General features: G+C 39.9%; 2 protein-coding genes across 2 annotated transcripts in view; one reads left to right on the top strand and one right to left on the bottom strand.

Moving 5' to 3' along the window:
* LOC140573970 (dynein axonemal assembly factor 5-like) overlaps positions 1 to 4,680 on the top strand; it is a 51,785-nt gene extending 47,105 nt beyond the window's left edge. Inside the window, exons 12-13 of the mRNA XM_072693618.1 lie at positions 267 to 458; positions 4,067 to 4,680. Of these exons, the coding sequence (XP_072549719.1) occupies positions 267 to 458; positions 4,067 to 4,197 (323 nt within the window). The 3' untranslated portion in view covers positions 4,198 to 4,680. The remainder of the gene's footprint in view (positions 1 to 266; positions 459 to 4,066) is intronic.
* Positions 4,681 to 6,885: 2,205 nt separating this feature from the next.
* Positions 6,886 to 9,642, bottom strand: dusp3b (dual specificity phosphatase 3b). Its single transcript, XM_072694138.1, has 3 exons — positions 9,521 to 9,642; positions 8,295 to 8,527; positions 6,886 to 7,085 (listed from the first exon to the last, which is right to left on the bottom strand). Exons 1-3 carry the CDS (start codon positions 9,640 to 9,642, stop codon positions 6,886 to 6,888), a joined length of 555 nt encoding a protein of 184 aa, XP_072550239.1.
* Between the last annotated feature and the right edge of the window lie 7,974 nt (positions 9,643 to 17,616).

Below are 17,616 nucleotides of genomic sequence, written 5' to 3'. Positions count from 1 at the left end.
TCCGTTAATCAAACTGCAGTCAAAATCCCCTGCCAAGCCGGTCAATCGGAAACTGTACTTGAACTGCCCCATTTACTCTCAGACACGCCCACTCTGTCAATCAAAGCTGCTCCGTAACAGCCTCGTCTTTCACTCAAAAAGCTACCAACACTACTTATGGTTTAGCATTGTCATGCTACAATTCTAATAGCTTCAATTATTGGGAAAATCTACAAACCGCAGTTTGTGTGTGTGTGTGTGTGTGTGTGTGTGTGTGTGTGTTACAGAGCTTTTGAAGCGCGTAGATGACAGCAGCGATGAGGTGCGTGCTGAAGCTTTGAAGGCCCTGAGTGTGTGGTTCTCATCTTTAGGGAAAGATTACGACCCAAACACATGCCGTCCCCACCTGCAGTTCCTCTACCAGCAGCTGCTGCTGTATCTGGACGATCCTGACCAAAGAATACAGCTCATAGTGCTGGGTAAGGAAACAGACTGGAGATGATGATGATGATGGTGATGATGGGATGATGTCACTGTCATTGATACATTATTGATAACTGAATTAAAACCATAAGCATTTAAGACCCCCTGCACTCAATACAAATGTGCGTTTAATAGTTAGCCCCACTTTTATGTCCTGTTGTTATGATAAAGAAAGGTATTTGGGTGTCAAATGTCAAGTCGAGTCACGGTTATTTATATACACAAAGCAACTTTAATAAGAGCAAGCCAGCGGTGATCGTGGCAGTGACAGAAAACTTTCATAGAGCTAAGATTTAACCCTTACTAAAATACTTTCCTTGGTGTAAACTAATGAATTAATTCATTTCCCTTTGATTATCAAATACTTTTTTAATATTCTTGTATTTCTAAAACTAAACTCTCTACTGATGACTTGAGATTTGACATGAATACCCCAGAGACTGGAGACTTGATGTGGACGCCGCATCCCAGAGACTTTACCAAGAATAATATCCAAGAGACTCGACTTGGGCACTCATCCTAGAGTCTCACCTTAGAGACTTAAGACTTAACTTAGACTTACACATCAGAAAGTTGAGTCTTTACTCAAACCCAAAAGACTTGATTCGGACTCACACCACAGCGACTTAAGTTGTGACTCAGACTTCAACCCAGCAGATTTCACTTGGCCTGACAGCCCAACATGAACTCGCACAACACAGAGACTCGAGACATGGACTTGCACACCCTAAAGACTGAAGTCTTGTCGCAGACTCAAACCCAAAAGTCTTGGGCTCACACCAAAGAGACTCAAGACTTGTCTGGCACCCCAGAAAGGTAAGGCTTGACTTGGACTTACCACAGACATTCAAATTTTGACAGTGACTAGGACTAGGACTAGGATGGGTGGGCATCCTAAACACTCAAGATTTAATTTAGATATGCACCCTATGGCAGGGGTACTCAAAAAACTCCCCTGCCCTAGAGACCTGAGACTCTTGGACTTTCATCCTAGAGAACTGAGACTCAAATCTTGACTTTACCCCTGAAGACTCAACTTGGACTTTCATCCTAAAAGAGTGAAGACCCAAGACTTAACTCCGACCTACTTCTTAAGATACTCTAGACTTAACTCAGATGTGCGCCACAGAGACTCAACCTGGACTTTCACTTTAGAGACTCAAGACTCAGACTCACACCTTGGAGACTTCAGACTTGTTTTGAATCTGTACCACAGAGACTCAAGAATCAACTCAGAATTGCACCTCAGACTCAAGAAGTAACTCTGGCCTGCATCGTAGATACTCAAGACTTACCTCAGACATTCTCCACAGAGACTCAACTCTATGGTTTGACTCCCATACTCAGACTCCCACCTCAGAGACTCGAGACTCGACTCAGACCCATATGAAATGACTTGTAAACATCTCACCAACTTACAGGACTTGCTACAGTCCTATACAGTTCTGTCAGCTGACATTTTAAAAGTAGCACCTGTAACAGGCGTTGTCACACAACACGGTGTTCACACGTGGTTGGGTTGGCTCAGCTCCGGTATTAATTATAAGAGGAGAGCAGTGCTTCGGGTATGTTTGTGAGAGCTGGATCAAATCTGGAGGTTTAGCCCCACAGCTGCTGATGTAAAGTGAAGGATGGCACTCATCCTCTGGTCCCTCTCTTCCTACCCTTCAAAGAGCCTTACTTATTCTCCTTTAACACTCCATCCATCACATAATCCAATCTGCTACTGGCCTGCTTCCAGAGGGGCCCAGGGATTGCCTGAGCCATGCACCGTCAACACACATGCACACACATCTAATCCATAGCACATGTGGCTCCTCTCTCCATTCCTTTTCGGCTCCTTTTTTCCTCCGTAGAAATACGTCTAGTAAAAGGCGACCTTGGTTTCCATGGAAATGTGGGAAAGATCCAGGAAACCAACCGCGTGTCCTGTACGTAGGCCGCAATTGGCTGAGGTGGTGGACAGGTGAGGCTGATGGTTTCTCCATCAGGACATTTATGATCTCCCCCACTGATATAAAGCTCTTCTGCACTTGGCAGCTGCTGAAGTAACAACCATAACAGCGGAGGGAGGGGGGGGGTTGCTTTTTGAACCGTTTCAGGGATAACAGTGAGTGTTTGTTGTGGTCAGAGGTAGAAGAGTGGAGTGTGTGTTTAAACTTGTGTGTGTGTGTGTGTGTGTGTGTGTGATATAATGAGAACACAGTGCACTGACTCCGCTTTTCTTTCTTTACAATCTCGTTCTTATTGTCCTTTCTTGGTCATGCTTTTTTACGCTCATTGCATTTCAAAGCCACACTGAAGTGTTTGGTGCCAACCTGTTGCTTTTAAAATACTGTCAGTACAATACTGTACACTACTGTCCTATAAAATGCTCTATAAAACCAAGTAGAAAGGCAAAAATAATCAATTTACACTCATAGACTTTTAATCTGGCCAACTTAAAATGATAAAGTAAGTGACTACAGAGTGTGTTTTGACCCGTCTTCACTTTCATAAATACATTAGTGTCGTAATAAACATCAGTTTTATAGGCCCCAAAATAGAACCCTGTGGGACTCCACACAACATTCACAATGTCTTTCGCATTAGGTTTAATAACTGAATAATACACCTAGGGTTTAAAGGCTTAAGTCAACTTGGCCTAGTCAAAAGTTCTTCTAACTCATGTTTCTTAGTCCTGCATCTCAGTTTAGTCAGCAATATATATTATGTTGAGCCTCAAAAACATTTGTAAATGAGCTGCAGCTGAAATGGCTTTTGTTCCAAATGTTTGCGGACACCCCTTCTAATGAAGGCATTCTGCTACATTAAGTTGCATACGTTGAAGGCTCACAGCTTGTCTAGTCCCTGTCGAAAAGTACTGGCAATAAAATAGGACTCTCTGGAGCAGATGCACATGAACCTATTGGCACCATGCTGCCTATTGACAGGCGTGGGCTAGAGCATTAAGCTGTGGAGCAGCGGGACTGTGTGTGAGGTGTAAGGGTGGTTGGTGCTCCATAGACTAATTTGAGTTGGAGTGGTGGGGATGAGGTGAGGTGGTGATCAACCAACATCCTGACCTCACTTACACTATTGGTGCTGAATGCAATCAGACCCTCACAGAAATGGACGCAGGATATGAGCACTTTAACTTCAGCCTGCCCCTCCTCTCTACACAGAACACACAGCTTTGTTCTCTACCGCACTGTAACACAAACACATGATCCAGCAATCCCAAACACCCCCCCCCCCCCCCAACACACACACACACACACAGACACACACTCACACACGCAGACACACACTCTTTAGGGAATCAGGTGAGCTGTGTTTATACTGCTCATTTTCACTGACAGAACTGTCTGAAATGAGGCCACTGTGCAGCCACAGCTATGCGACCACATCATCTGAGTTGTTCAGGAAGAGGAGCCGACACTAATAAAGGCAGGGCTGTTAGAGGTTCTAAGGTTCTTGAGAGGAATCAGATGTACAAGTAACTTGTATCAGTGCAGTAGTGCCACCTAGTGGTAAATCCAAACACTGTCGGACTGCTAACAGCAGTGCTGATACTGATACTGTAACTTAGTCTCTCTGTCTCTCTTTCTCTCTCCCTCTCCAGATGTTCTGAAGGTGGGCAGCATTGCAGACCCTATTCTGTTGCAGCAGGAAGTTGAAGCTGTGCGTGACAAACAGCGCAGTGCTGAGTATTGTGATCAGCTGCTCTCGCATATACGCTCACACACAGCGTAGAACAGCTGATCAAACATGTTGCTTTCTTTGCAAGTGAAAAATGAACTGAACAAAGCTTATCATTGACGCCGTGTTAAAACCTTGTATCTCTGATTTTGATGTGTTTTTTTGTTTGTTTGTTTGTTTTTTTGTTTTGTTTTTTACATTTTTTGGAATCTGGCAGTTGCTCATGACATTGTGCCATGACATTGTGAATTTCATGATGAACGGAACAGTATAAACGGTCCAAAATGACTTGGGATCAAATCTTTTTACATTGACTTTCATTGAAAGTTAAGGAGTTTTTTCCCTCTTCTGTAAAGTTGGTAATTTTGGAGATATGAAATATGGTTTTGCATGGCAGCGATGATATACTAACCTAAAATCCTGTTCATCTGTTACTTGTTTATGTGGAGAACTGTGTTATGCTATCAGTATGATAACAGTTAAGAGTTCAGCTGTTGACTTTGGCACTGCGCTGTGCAGTCTTTTATGGATCTGAAATGTGCCTTTCAGTTTTTTTTAAATTTGTTTTTGAATAATTAAATACATAAAGTACTTTAAATATTGACATTTACACTCGTTCTGGTTTCATTTGCACACATTTATACACCATATACACGTTATTAGAAACCCCTAGCTTGTGCTTCCATAATAATCCAACATTAAATCAGAGAAAAAAGTATGCAGACACCTAGGAGTATAAGTTCATTTAAAGGGTTAATTGAAGAACTGAAGGTGAAGGTGAAGTCAGGTGTGAGTGTAGCAGACCCTCCCGTTATTCAAAGCTCCAGGTTGTCCAGGTTTGTTAGATGAGCCACAGATTCTTGTTTTCTGTTGTTCATCCACTTCCGTGTTTCCTTGGCCCTGTGCTTGAGATCATTGTCCTGCTTGCTGACATTCAGAGAGAGCTTTTATTTCTTGCACCACTGTGTCAGGAAGCTAATCTTCTGTCTGTATGCTGTTTCATCATCGTTGGAGATCAGGCCCACGATTGTCGTGACCTCAGTGAATGTAATGATGCCATTGGAGCTGTGTCTGGCTGTGCAGTCAGCGTTGTAGAGAGCTGTTCAGACACCGTTCAGATTCCGGAGCTTGATGTCAAGCCTTGGAGGAATGATGGTGTTGAAGGCGGAACTGTAGTGCACAAACCGCGTTCTCACATACATGTTCTTCCTGTCCAGGTGGGAGAGGGCAGTATGCAGAGTCAGGGCAATACCATCATCAGAGGATCTGTTCCACCTGTATGCAAATTGCAGTGGGTCCAGGGTGGCAGGTAATAAGGGTCCATGGTGGCAGGGTTTGAATACTTGTGTAAACAAGAGGATGGAAATCAGGTATGAGTTTATCAGGTATGAGTTTATCAGGTATGAGTTTATGAAACCCATTTCTGAAGAAAACAGAACCATCTTTTCCCGTCGTTACGATAGCAAAGACACACTGACACACCCTAAATCAAGCTGCATGGTTCACCAAAACATACTTTAAATAGCATCCCAGTTCTTAACCCAGTAGAACTGTTGATGAAAGACCTAAAAAAGAGCAGGTGGTGCAAGGAATCCCAGTTTTGTAAGGACGAATGGGCTAAATTCCTTGAACCTGAATTGATCACCAGTTACCAGAAACGTTTGGTTGAAGTTATTAATGATTAAGAAAAAAAAGAATAATTTCTTTTTCAAATAATGTTGAATAATTTGTCTCAACAAACATAAATGTACAGATTTGTACAGAGTTCTCCTAATCTAGTGATTTTCTTTTTTTGGACTTTGGTGATGAAGCTCTGTTCCAAACCAAATAGGACTTTTGAGGAAAGTCCTGAAAACAGCTGTTCTTTCAAGGAAGCCCACCCAGACTTTTGGTCAGATTTATGCAAAAATACAGAGATAGGCTTCACAAACTGTCTAGTGTCACAGTATAGGTGTACAGTAACAGGCTGTAGCTCATCTGTCACTGGATGATTTATCAGCAGGCACAGGCAAGCTCACAGAAAGATCCCATTTCTTAAGAAAACACCTCACCAGTCAGCTCCCTTCAACACCACACACACACACACACACACACACGGCCCTGACAGCTTTTCATCTCTCTTTTATTCATAATGCGCCTCATCCATGGTAACCATTTTTTAGATGAATCCCTCACAGCCTATAACACGGCGGATTTAATATCGCAGTCCAAACAGGTGGTCTAACATAAACATATAGGTTAGCAGCTAGCGTTAGATGCTATTGGGTGGAGTGATATGCTCTGACAATATCTAAAAATATTGAGGAAAAAAAGTCATTTTTTAAGGTAATCATGTGATTCATAAATGTATTCATCAATCAAGTTTTATCTCCCCAGGTTCTAAATTAATGTTTGAAATACTTTAATAGAAAATATATGGCTTGGGTATTAAATATATTATGTATATTAAATAACATAATATAAATAAAAAAATAATAATAGTAATAATGCAAAAAAAAGAATGTTAACATTGCTATTTTGGCTTTGTCCTCAGCTTCTTCAACAAAATGATAAAAAGTGAATGTTTTTTTAAATACATTTTTAATTTTATTAAATTTTATTAAATTATTAAATACTTTTTAATCATTTTTTTATAATATTTTTGTTAGCGCATATGTGAAAAATAGTTCACTAAACTTCAGTATTCCTTGCCATGGAGGGTGCACACATGAGATCTAGCTGGGATCACATGACCTTGAAAAGTCACAACTTCCCCTCATCTTTCAGGCGGTCATTGAGTTGGCAGAGTTGCAACAGAAACCCGTCGTTGGGTCCGATCTCCCGATTCTCTCTCACCGTGGCCACAGCAGCTCGCACGTCCAGTCTCTGTTTCAGCATCAGGTATGCAATGACTAGCGAAGCTGAGCGGCTGTAACCCTTCTGGCAGTGCACGTAGATCTTCCCTGTGATGAGGAAAAAAATCTATAACATTCACAGTAACATCACAGCACACTTCTGAGTGTATGAAGGGTATAATCAGTACTTCTAGAACTAATCTAAAGCTGATTTTAGACCAATTACAGACAGCCTCAACAACCAGGCCATGGGCCCCTCCAAGCAGGTGCCTAACTCCGAAAACAATTGATGCCCACAAAGCAGAAGAAGATCTATGAGAAGAGAGCAAGTCGTTTTCAGCTAGCTGCTTTCCCAGTTCGTCTAATTAGGACAGGCAGTTAAATAAAAATGGTGGAATTGTGGAGGTCTTTGAGAAGTTGAGTTGTAGAAGATGTAGGACTACTAGAAAGGCAAGTTAGAGCCCCTGTTTGACTGGAAAACATTTCACAGACCCTGGAGTAGTGATGCACTGTTCTACTGTGCAGCAGCACTTTCAGAAACATGACCTTCATGACGAGTCATCAGAAGATAACCTTTCCTGTGTTCTCACCACAGAATTACATGACACAAGTTTCCCCAAACTTTAGCTTGGGGCCCTTTTATTTATTTTATTATTTTGAATGGAAAAGAACTTGAAAAAATCTTGAAGAAAATTTTCATCTTTAGCTTTTGTAAAATTAACCCCTTTCATAAATGTAGCCATCTTTTACTCACTTTTACTCAACTGCCATTTTGACCAGTGGAGGCAAAACTCGTATGTCACTGTGTATGTGTTTGTATATAATATTATATTGTGAAAATGCCATGATTAAAATACTCTGCACTGTTCCACTCAATTCAGCACCTGCAGAAACATGACCTTCATGGAAAAGTCATCAGAAGGAAACCTTTCCTTCCTACGTTCAGAAGTTTCCCCAAACTTTAGCTTGGGGGTCTTTTCCTTATTTTGTTATTTTGAAACTGTAAAAGATTTCTTATATTTTAAAATATTAAAGACATATTTCATTTTTAGCTTATGTAAAATTAACTCCTTTTAAAAATGTATCTATTTTTTTATGTACTCAAATTTACAGTAACTGGAATTTTGACCAGGGGTGCCCAAACTCGTATGGCGCTGTGTGTACATATGTATAATATATATATATATATATATATATATATATATATATATAATAGTGTTTTGTTCAAATTTCATGATTACAATACTCCCAGGCTTTTCTAGGGCTCTGTAATAACATGAGCTGCATTTACAGTGTTTACTAATGATAGTTCTTTACCTCCCCCTCCTTTATACGCCAAAGCTTCCTCTATGAAGTCTGAACACTCCTCGAAGTAAACGCTGAGATTGTAGTGGTCAGTATCACAGGCTGGTATTCCGTGGTAGATAATGCCTGTGTCTGTGTAGAAATCCGCCCCGGTGTTGACGTGCATGAAGGTGTCTCCTTCTGCAGCGTTCAGGACGTGGGTCACACCCAGCTGCTGCAAACGCTGCACACTTAAGGCCAGAGACCTGCGCAGATGGAGTTATCACTGTTATTATTATTATTATTATTATTATTATTATATATGACTATAGATGTTTTGGGGATACAAAGAAAACTTTGTGTCTCCAAAGCAACGTTGCAGGAGAGAGAAAAAAACCTTGTCAAATGATAAAACCTTAATATCAAGAAGTGAATAATAAAAATGGAGATGCAAGGTTTTTGCACAACAATAATATACAATACTAAACAATACTATAATTCAAAAAGTGAAACCAGTAGGATTTTACAGTGTCACTCTTGTCAAAAAAAGGTTATAGCACCATTTACTTAATTGCCTATTAAAACTAAAAGTGGATGGTGACTTCTACAGTTCAACTTTGTAAGTCTGTAAAGATCTTCCTGCAGATTTCTTTAAATAATGGAAGTAATGGAAGACCTTTTTTTTAACTGGTTGCTGAGTCTTCTGAGTCATTTCCTGTGGTGCATCCTGCTCTTTCCTGAGGAATAACTCATGCTTAATGGATGCTTTGAATAAAAATGTGAAAGAAAGTTGATGAAACCTGAAAGCCAGTCCCTGGTCCTCGACTTTTCAAGGTGTACTGAATAACAGGTTCTCCACCATTTAAGAAGAACCATTTAACCCTGCAGAATTTAAGCAATCCCAGAGTTCTGTGAGTCACCATAATTGTATATAGACGTGTCGGCTTCACTTAGGAACCCTTGAAGAACGTCCCTTTTCCAAGACTGGCTCCAGTACAGATTAAGTGTTTAGCATGAGGGAATGCCTCTGGCTGAGAGCCGTACTATAAATAGTCAGTGTCTGTTTATAGACAGGACAGCCTTGCTCTCTGCAAAGTTACATTAGCATGTTCATATACAGTCATCCCAAAGCCCCAAATATAAAACCATTTACTGTGCATTTGCTTCACTGCTGCAACTGTAGTTCTCACAAAAACAAGAAAACGGCCTGAAAGTCATTGTTTTTCCACTCTGACTGATCCTGTAAACAAGAAACCTACTCATTTCCCAGCAGGATTCCAGGGTAGACTTGGTTGAAGTCTTTGGAAGGCATGCAGAAATCTCCATTTTCATCAGTTAACAGATCATTAAGCTGCTGCACAGATACTTCATAGTCTGACATGTTCACCCGGTGACGTCAGTTTAACTTCTCCTTAACTTTAACTCCTTCTTCATGCAAAGCTACTCTTGGGTCCTTTGTCTTGGCGGTAGCAGTAAGGCCTTGTATATCCACATTGCTGTAAACTGAAGGAAGCTTTCTATGGTCATCTTCTCCTGGCATTCATGTTTCTATTATGGAGCTGGTAGGTGTTGTTTGTCAAGTCCTTGTTTACTCCATGGATCGCCGTTTTTAACCACTAGGTGTCAACAGAGCGTCTTAGGCTGGGCTTCACATTTGAGCTGTAGCCACAAATCTCCCTCCTGTCCTCTTCAACTTTGCTTTTTACAGCTTAGTGCTGCTCTTGGCACGTGACTACATTACATTTATGATGTTAGATGTGGTAAAATACTCTCTCTGTATTGTAAATGTGATATGAAGCACTTTATGGACAGAAATATTGGGACATCTGCTCATTCATTGTTTTATGAGTATTAAACTCCCCTGCTGTCCAGGGAAGGCTTTCTAGTAGATTTTGAAGGATTGATTGCATTCAGTGACGAGTGTTGGTGAGGTCAGGATGTTGGATGATCACCACCCCGCTCACCCCAAATCCCCAACTCATCTCGAAGGTATTGGATGGAGCAGCAACCATCATTCCAGAGGACACAGTTCCACTGCTCCACAGCTTAATGCTGGGGGACTTTATACCCCTCTATTCCACGCCTGCCAATAGGTTCATGTTTATCTGCTCCAGAGAGTCTTATTCTATTGGCAGTACTTCTCTACAGCAACTAGACAATGTATGGTTAGTAGCTATTGAGTTTCATCCAGTTTTTCTTGTTTATGTGAGGTAAAGAGAAAGAGATACACAAAAAAATAAAGGTGCTACAAAAGGTTCTTTGAGCGATGCCATAGAAGAGCCACTTTTGTAACAGATGTGCCCTTTAAATTGATAGTGGCCATGGCCTGGTTATTTGTCCCTACTGAACCGACTAATCGTCTAATATAGCCCAGATCTCATCATGCTGACATAAGAGCATTCTATGGAAATAGGAGATGCACAAAGTAGAAGATAGAAAAGACAATAACCAGGTATGTGGAGAGCCCAGCGAGCACTGCTGGACAAAAATACATAAAGAACATGTCTGGAGTTTGACACAAAAATCTCACAGTGACGCAGTTAAATGCGGGACACAGTGACGAAGTGATGGTTGTACATCCCTCAACAAGCAGTTGTTTCTGTTATAATTGAACATTGCACAATTTTGTCAACTAAAACAATTTCACGTTTTAATTCAAGTAAAATGGATCATTTATTAATACAGTTAATTAGTTCATGTTAAAATACAACCGTTTACAAGCAGATTCATATTTACAAACTACCTACCTACCATATGTTATAACAGAAGATGGATATTTACAACTGAAAATGCTTACTAAATTCATTTCCTGGTCAAAAAGGGTGCTTCTGAATGTCCTTATGCTAAAGACCGATTTTGAACCAGTAAATCAGGACGTCACATATGATCACTTTTACGTCGCTTGAGGTCTATCCTCTACATCAGATACAGTGGCAAAACCTTGAGCTTGTGCCTCTTAAGCGGGGCCATTCTTCTGCTGTAGAAGCTTTCCTCTTTTCATCTTTGGCTTTTTTGCAGACGGTGCTTCCAGGATTTGCTGGGATTGCATTGAATCCATTCTTCCCTCTACCAGTGAAACTCCCTGTGCCACTGGCTGCAACACAAACCAAAACTGAAATCCACTGTTGGTCCCAGTTCATGAAATTCAGAACCCCTTTTTCTCTAAACATACCATTGCAGTCAGATGTTTGGATGCACTCATCTTGCACATGAATGTCATATTAATTAATTAGGCTTTTCCTGTTCTTTTCCCCAGGGGGGCAGAATGAGTGACAACATACTTTAATAAATTAACAAATCAAGGGTCAAAATTATACATACATTACACCTAATATTTGTTTTTCTGGCACTGACCTGCCTTTTAAACACAGTCCAAACACACACATGGGGTTGAGGTCAGGCTTGTATTTGAAGTTATTGTCCTGAAGTTTCAATCATCTGATGGTTTGAGGGTATGCTGAAGAATTCTGAGGCCGTCCTCCAGAAACAGCCCCACGACATGTTACTCCCACCCCAATGCTCAACAGTTGGTTCTTGGGGTTGTGTATTGAGTTTACTGAGCTACACATTCTGCTGATATTCACTCTAATGCAGAGAAACAAGGATGGTGCCACACTTGGCCATCAATCAGTCAGTTGTCCAATTACTTTAATTAACTTTAGCCTGTGAAAGTAGAGAGACTTGATCATTTATTTCTTTATTGCAAATTCTTTGTTGTGGTCTACCGACGCAAAATGACAAAATTGTGTCACTGTTAAAATACACATGAACCTGACTGTTGCTTCTGAGAATGCTTGTTTGAACTCTAAAGAGTGAAACAGATCATAATCGTGACTTCTTGTTTTGCTCAGTTCAGATATGAGTAAACACCCGTGTGAGTCTCACATAGAGAACTGGCTTTCATTTTGGATTCGTTTGTGGAAATATAACATTGCAAATCTTGCCTGTACTTGAATTCTGCATCCTTACCTTGCTTGTGTGGCCACCATCGATACATTCCACCTACAGAAAAGACCATCGCCACACCAAAGTGCTAATTACAGGGCGCTTCTTCTCTGCAATGCCTTTTCAACCCCACCAAATGGCAGGCTTTCATAATATGTCATTGCACCGCCCCTGCCACCACGCCTTGTCAATTTGCCACTAATGTAATGTCACTGAAAAGCTGAACCAGACCACCCACCCACCCACACAGTAAGACAAACATCAGGTCTTTTTCTTACTTCTGATTTTCAGCTATATTGGAGAATTGTAATATTACAAAATAAGAAAAGAAGACAGAAGGAACAACAGAGAGTATATAATGAAACAAATAAATGAATTAATGAATGAAGTCTAAAAAAGAATAAAAAATAATGAAATATTAAAAATATGACAACATAAAGGACCAAGCAAAATTCAAAAAAAAAATTGAAGTTTATGAATTAGAAAATAAAAACACTTTTAAAGGAAAAAAAAAGAAGTAAAAAGTAAGAAGGCGGAGCTGTAACAAAACAAAACAGGAAATAAATAAAGAAAAAAGAATGAAGTATGAAAAAGAGAAATGAGGACGTAGTTAAAACATCAAAAGGGGGAACAGGGTGCAGCAGACATACTATAACCAAGCACAGCCAATCAGCTGCAAGGGCATTATGACAACATCAGTTTTGGCAGTTAGAAGGTCCTTCAGGTACAGTCATGTGAAAAAAGTGAGGACACCCAATGTTGATGGAGGAAACTTAGAGAACTATCTAAAGAATGAGTCAAGGAACGATGAGGTCCTTTAAAGCCCAGCTCTCACAATGGTTTTGTTCCAAGGATGTGACTGCGCTTACCAGACACAAGTGACTGTTTTTGACCTTCAACCATGGACAGCCAACCGTGGAAGACAAAATGTTAATTAATTGAATTACATTCAATTTGTCCTGGACATTCTTCTTACAGCCTCATCAATTTATGTGTATGAGAATGGAATTTGTTAGAGCTTCCATCTAAGCCTCCTGTACCGTCTTAAATGCTGTATATGACTGTATCCACTTGCAAATCAGTGCCTCTAATAATTGCATTAGCAGTGTGGAGCGTTATTGTGTCCTATATCAGCCAGTGCAAAGCTCAGAGTGGACCGAAAGGACCACAAACTAGACTTCTGTCCAAGTAACTGTCAAGCACTTGGAGCCGAATAAAGAATATTGTTTCAAATGGAAGGCTGTGTGCTGGCCAGGCTTGATTCTTAGGAATTCTGCCACAGAATTTGGCAAAACCCGCCCTTGTGCACCTCCTGGACCACCCAGATCACAAAGTGAAAAGTGTGACAAAATAACAATTAAATGGGACATTCCTACAGCTGCAGAAGAGAATGTGTCCAAGTCAATGGATATGTGGTGGAATTCCAAGAGCAGCCAGGAAAGGAGCGGTGAGAGGAGAGGTGAATCGTGGCCAGAATTTTTAGAACACTCTTATCGCCTAGCAAAGGCAATCAATCCCTTTGTTTGTGTGCTGAAGCTGAAGAGAAAAGAGTTTTAGTGTCTTTGGAAGAAAAGTGGAAGAAGGGAAAAACACAAAGTGATTCTGCTGAGGTCAAAGTCAGTCTACTGGTGCCAGGAAAACCACCCTTGTCAATGCCATGGCCAATTACATTGTTTGTGTGAAGTATTAAGAACATCATCGCTTCAAACTGATTTATGAGGTAACCAATCAATCACAAGCAGAAAGTCAGACATCTGAGGTTACATCATATGATTGTAAGTCCATTACTCTCTGACCATTGTGGAGATACATGTGGAATCATGATAAAGGTGAAGAGCTTCCTTTGCAGTCCTTTGGGGGATAGACTATAGATTTTGATGCAATCTGCTTTGTTGTCCAAGCCTATACAATACACAAGACTAAACACTAATTTTGCATTCTTGTATAATCATGTCTTTATTGGGACTATCAAATTAGCTAGTCAGCTGTACAAAGGCATTGTGCAACTAAAATTATGCTCTCAAATTTAACTTAAAATACAAGGCACAAAAAATATCAGCCTATTTAAGTTCAACATAGTATTGGGCTTAGGTCAATACCAAGTTGAACAATTTCAGTGCAAATAAAGCAAACTATTTTTTTTTTATATTTCATGAAAAACAATTGCACTGATTTGCACTGATTTCTTTATGCTCTTTTCCTATATTACACACATACACCATGTCACTTCACATCATATTCTCCACCATGCCAGACAGAAGAACAACTTTTACATAAAATGCAAAATGCTCTCTCTGCTTTGCCATCCACCGATCTTCACCAATTATTAGTATGTTGCGGTCCATTCGCTACTAAAACCACATCTCCTCGTTTTCTTGGCCACACTGGCCATGGCTGCCTAACCTGACCAAACAGTGTGCTCCTAAAAAAATAAAAAAAGGCTTACCCACAAATTTTTGTTTTAAGTTCAACAACTTGGCAGTGTAGGCATGAAAAAAGGAGAAAAACAACCATGGGAGTGATTTATGTGATGATGATGAAGAGGAAGATGATGATGGGAAGCTGAAGGAAGCTGATTGTCTGGAGCTCAACTTTCAAACACATTTTTAAAGCTCTTGTGGTCATTAACAGGATTAAGGATTTGACACAGACTAAAGAGGTTTTGGGGAAGTGAGAAAGCATGAGAAAGCTATGCCTGGATTGACCCTGCAAATTACTGCTGGACTTTTAAAACTGAGTCAGATCAAATATTTTAAGAAGTGCTTGAAAATGAGAGCAGTAACATGAAGGAAAATGCTTATTTTGAGCAGGATATGGAAGTTGTTAGGGCTAACAGAACTCCCATTAATTGCTTTGCCCTTTACTGCAACATACACTATATTGCCAAAAGTATGCTATCGCACGCATATGAACTTAAGTGACATCCCATTCTAAATCTATAGGGTTTAATATGTTGGCAGGGCCACCCTTTGCAGCTATAACAGCTTCAACTCTTTTGGGAAGGTTTAGAAGGTTCTTCCAGCGCATTTGTGAGGTCAGATACTGATGTTGGACGAGAAGGCCTGGCTTGCAGTCTCTGCTTTAATTAATCTCAAAGCTGTTCTGTCGAGTTGAGGTGCAGACCAGTCAAGTTTTTCTACACCTGACTCGCTCATCCTTGTCTTTATGGACATTGCTTTGTGGACTGGTGCACACGCATTAAAAGTTCCTTTCACTGGAACTAAGGGGCCAAAAAACTGAAAAACAACCCCACACCATAATCCCCCCTCCACCAAACCTTACACTTGGCACAATGCAGTCAGACAAGTACCGTTCTCCTGGCAACTGCCAAACCCAGATTCCTCCACTGGATTGGCAGTCAGAGAAGCATGACTCATCACTCCCGAGAACACTTCTTCACTGCTCATTTATTTAATTATTATGCTTATGCAATGGAGAGAGCCGTGTGGACGTATGAAACAATAATAGAGAAAAAAAAATGCCAAGGAGCTGAAGGAGAACTTCATTAAAGTACAAGGACAATTTATGGACACCAAGCAAAAGCTGAATGAATCTGAATTGTTATTGAGGAAAAGTTGATTAAGCTGTTATTCCATTGCCCTCAGTGGCTGAATGAGATTGCCTGACGGCAACTTTCCTATCCACAGTGGAGTACCTTGAAATATTGATTAGGACATAAAAGGAAAAGAAAAAAACCTGGATTTGAGGACTGCATTGTTGGATTAGAAAAAAAGGAAGCTAGAGTCTGAGAAATTGAAAAAGAAAGCAAGAGGAAAGGATCTGCTTGAAAGTGTGTGTGTCATCATTAATTAAAAGGAGAAAAGACTATGGACACTTGCAATAAAGGCTGAGACAATAAAGGAGGCTGAAAGACAGTAGAAGAAGGCACTCAAGCCTGAGTGAAATGTGGGCTGATCTGTTAGGAAACAGAGGTGAAATATTTAATATGACGAGTTTGTTGCAGATGAACATTCCTTGTGATTGCAAAATAGGAAATTATTCAGAATGTTCTTCAAGAGGTTTGATAACATAATAAGAGAAAAATCATAATTCAAAGGTGATTTCAGAATTAAGTGATTACATGTGATTGTATTGTTATGTGTTCAAAGTATTGTAATTTGTTTTAGTCGATTATTTACATTTACGACATTTACCTGACACTCTTAACCAGAGTCACTTACAATTAAATCATGTTACACAGAAGGATGTAGTGGATAACAAACTTGCTAGCAGACTGGGGTTTGATTCCCTGGTTGAGCAAGCACACCACACCACACAGAAGCCCTTGGGCTTCTACAGCCTTCTGTCTGTGTAACATGTTTTAATTGTAAGTGGCTTTGGACAAGAGTGTCAGCTAAATGTTGTAAATGTAAGTAATCGGTTATACAAATTGCAATACTCTTTTATTAACAAAAAAAAAGGATTCTATGGTTGATATATAGTGAATTTAGCAAAAGCTGTTTGTTTAGATCTTGTTCAAAACCTCTGAAGTCTCATCTCAGGTCTCGTGCCAAAGCTCTACAGAAAACTAACTTAAATTTATCTTATTTTTCTGCAAATTCAGCATTTTGACAAAACAATGTAGCTTAATTTTGTTGTATAGTTGTATTTAAACCTGTGGAACTATAGAAACTATTAAGAAGGTCAAATTACTTTGTATATACTTACCAAGCACTTACTGTCCAACACTCCAGCTTTAGTTTCTTAGTTACTGGCTGTGTCACATTTGCCTCCAGAATTTGATATTTAGTGCACTCCATTGTTCCATCTACCCATCCAGTGCTTTTTTCTTGCTTTTTAAGATCACATATCTTATACTTACATAACTATGCACAGTACCAGTACCATTTCGACCAAGAGATGCCTTTTCTCCTGATTCCATGACCTGCCATCACAAACATGCCAGTGATAGCTCACAAATACAAGCAACATATATACATACTATATATTTCCAAGTATGCCTTTAAAATATTAAGCTGTTAATTGAAATACATTTGACATCTCATTTTATAAATCTGTTCTATGCTCAAGTTCTCTCGACAACTGCAACTCCAATCAGTTACTTCAAATAGTTTTAGATTGACTTTGTAATATTCCAACAAACCAACAAACATAAAAAACTATGATCACATAACTCAGAATCAGATTTTTATTCAAAACAATACATGCATTTAGGAAAATCCATATTAAGGAGAACATCACACCGTGAGCAGTCTTCTGAGTAATCCCAAAGCTCATATATGAAAGAGGAAAATTCAGTATCATCAGTCTTCATGAAAAAGAGAAAGTGAAAGGGGAAACCCGTTTGTGGGTTGATTTTGGTTGATGTTCTCTGAGCCTCTCGGAGTGGTAAATACGTTGAATCGTGCTGTGAGCATCATAATGAAATGCATTTTGCCCATCCCACAAA

The sequence above is a fragment of the Salminus brasiliensis genome, chromosome 12 (assembly GCF_030463535.1).
Source record: "Salminus brasiliensis chromosome 12, fSalBra1.hap2, whole genome shotgun sequence".
NCBI lineage: Eukaryota > Metazoa > Chordata > Actinopteri > Characiformes > Bryconidae > Salminus > Salminus brasiliensis.
Note: the sequence above shows the minus strand (reverse complement) of the source record. Positions and strands in the feature narration are given on the sequence as shown.

Coding starts and splice junctions, on each gene's coding strand:
- dusp3b (XM_072694138.1), bottom strand. CDS start 9,642: ATGTCAGACTATGAAGTATCTGTGCAGCAGCTTAATGATCTGTTAACT. Junction 8,528..9,520: donor GGAATCCTGCTGGGAAATGA/GTAGGTTTCTTG, acceptor CCATCTGCGCAG/GTCTCTGGCCTTAAGTGTGC. Junction 7,086..8,294: donor GGCGTATAAAGGAGGGGGAG/GTAAAGAACTAT, acceptor TCCTCATCACAG/GGAAGATCTACGTGCACTGC.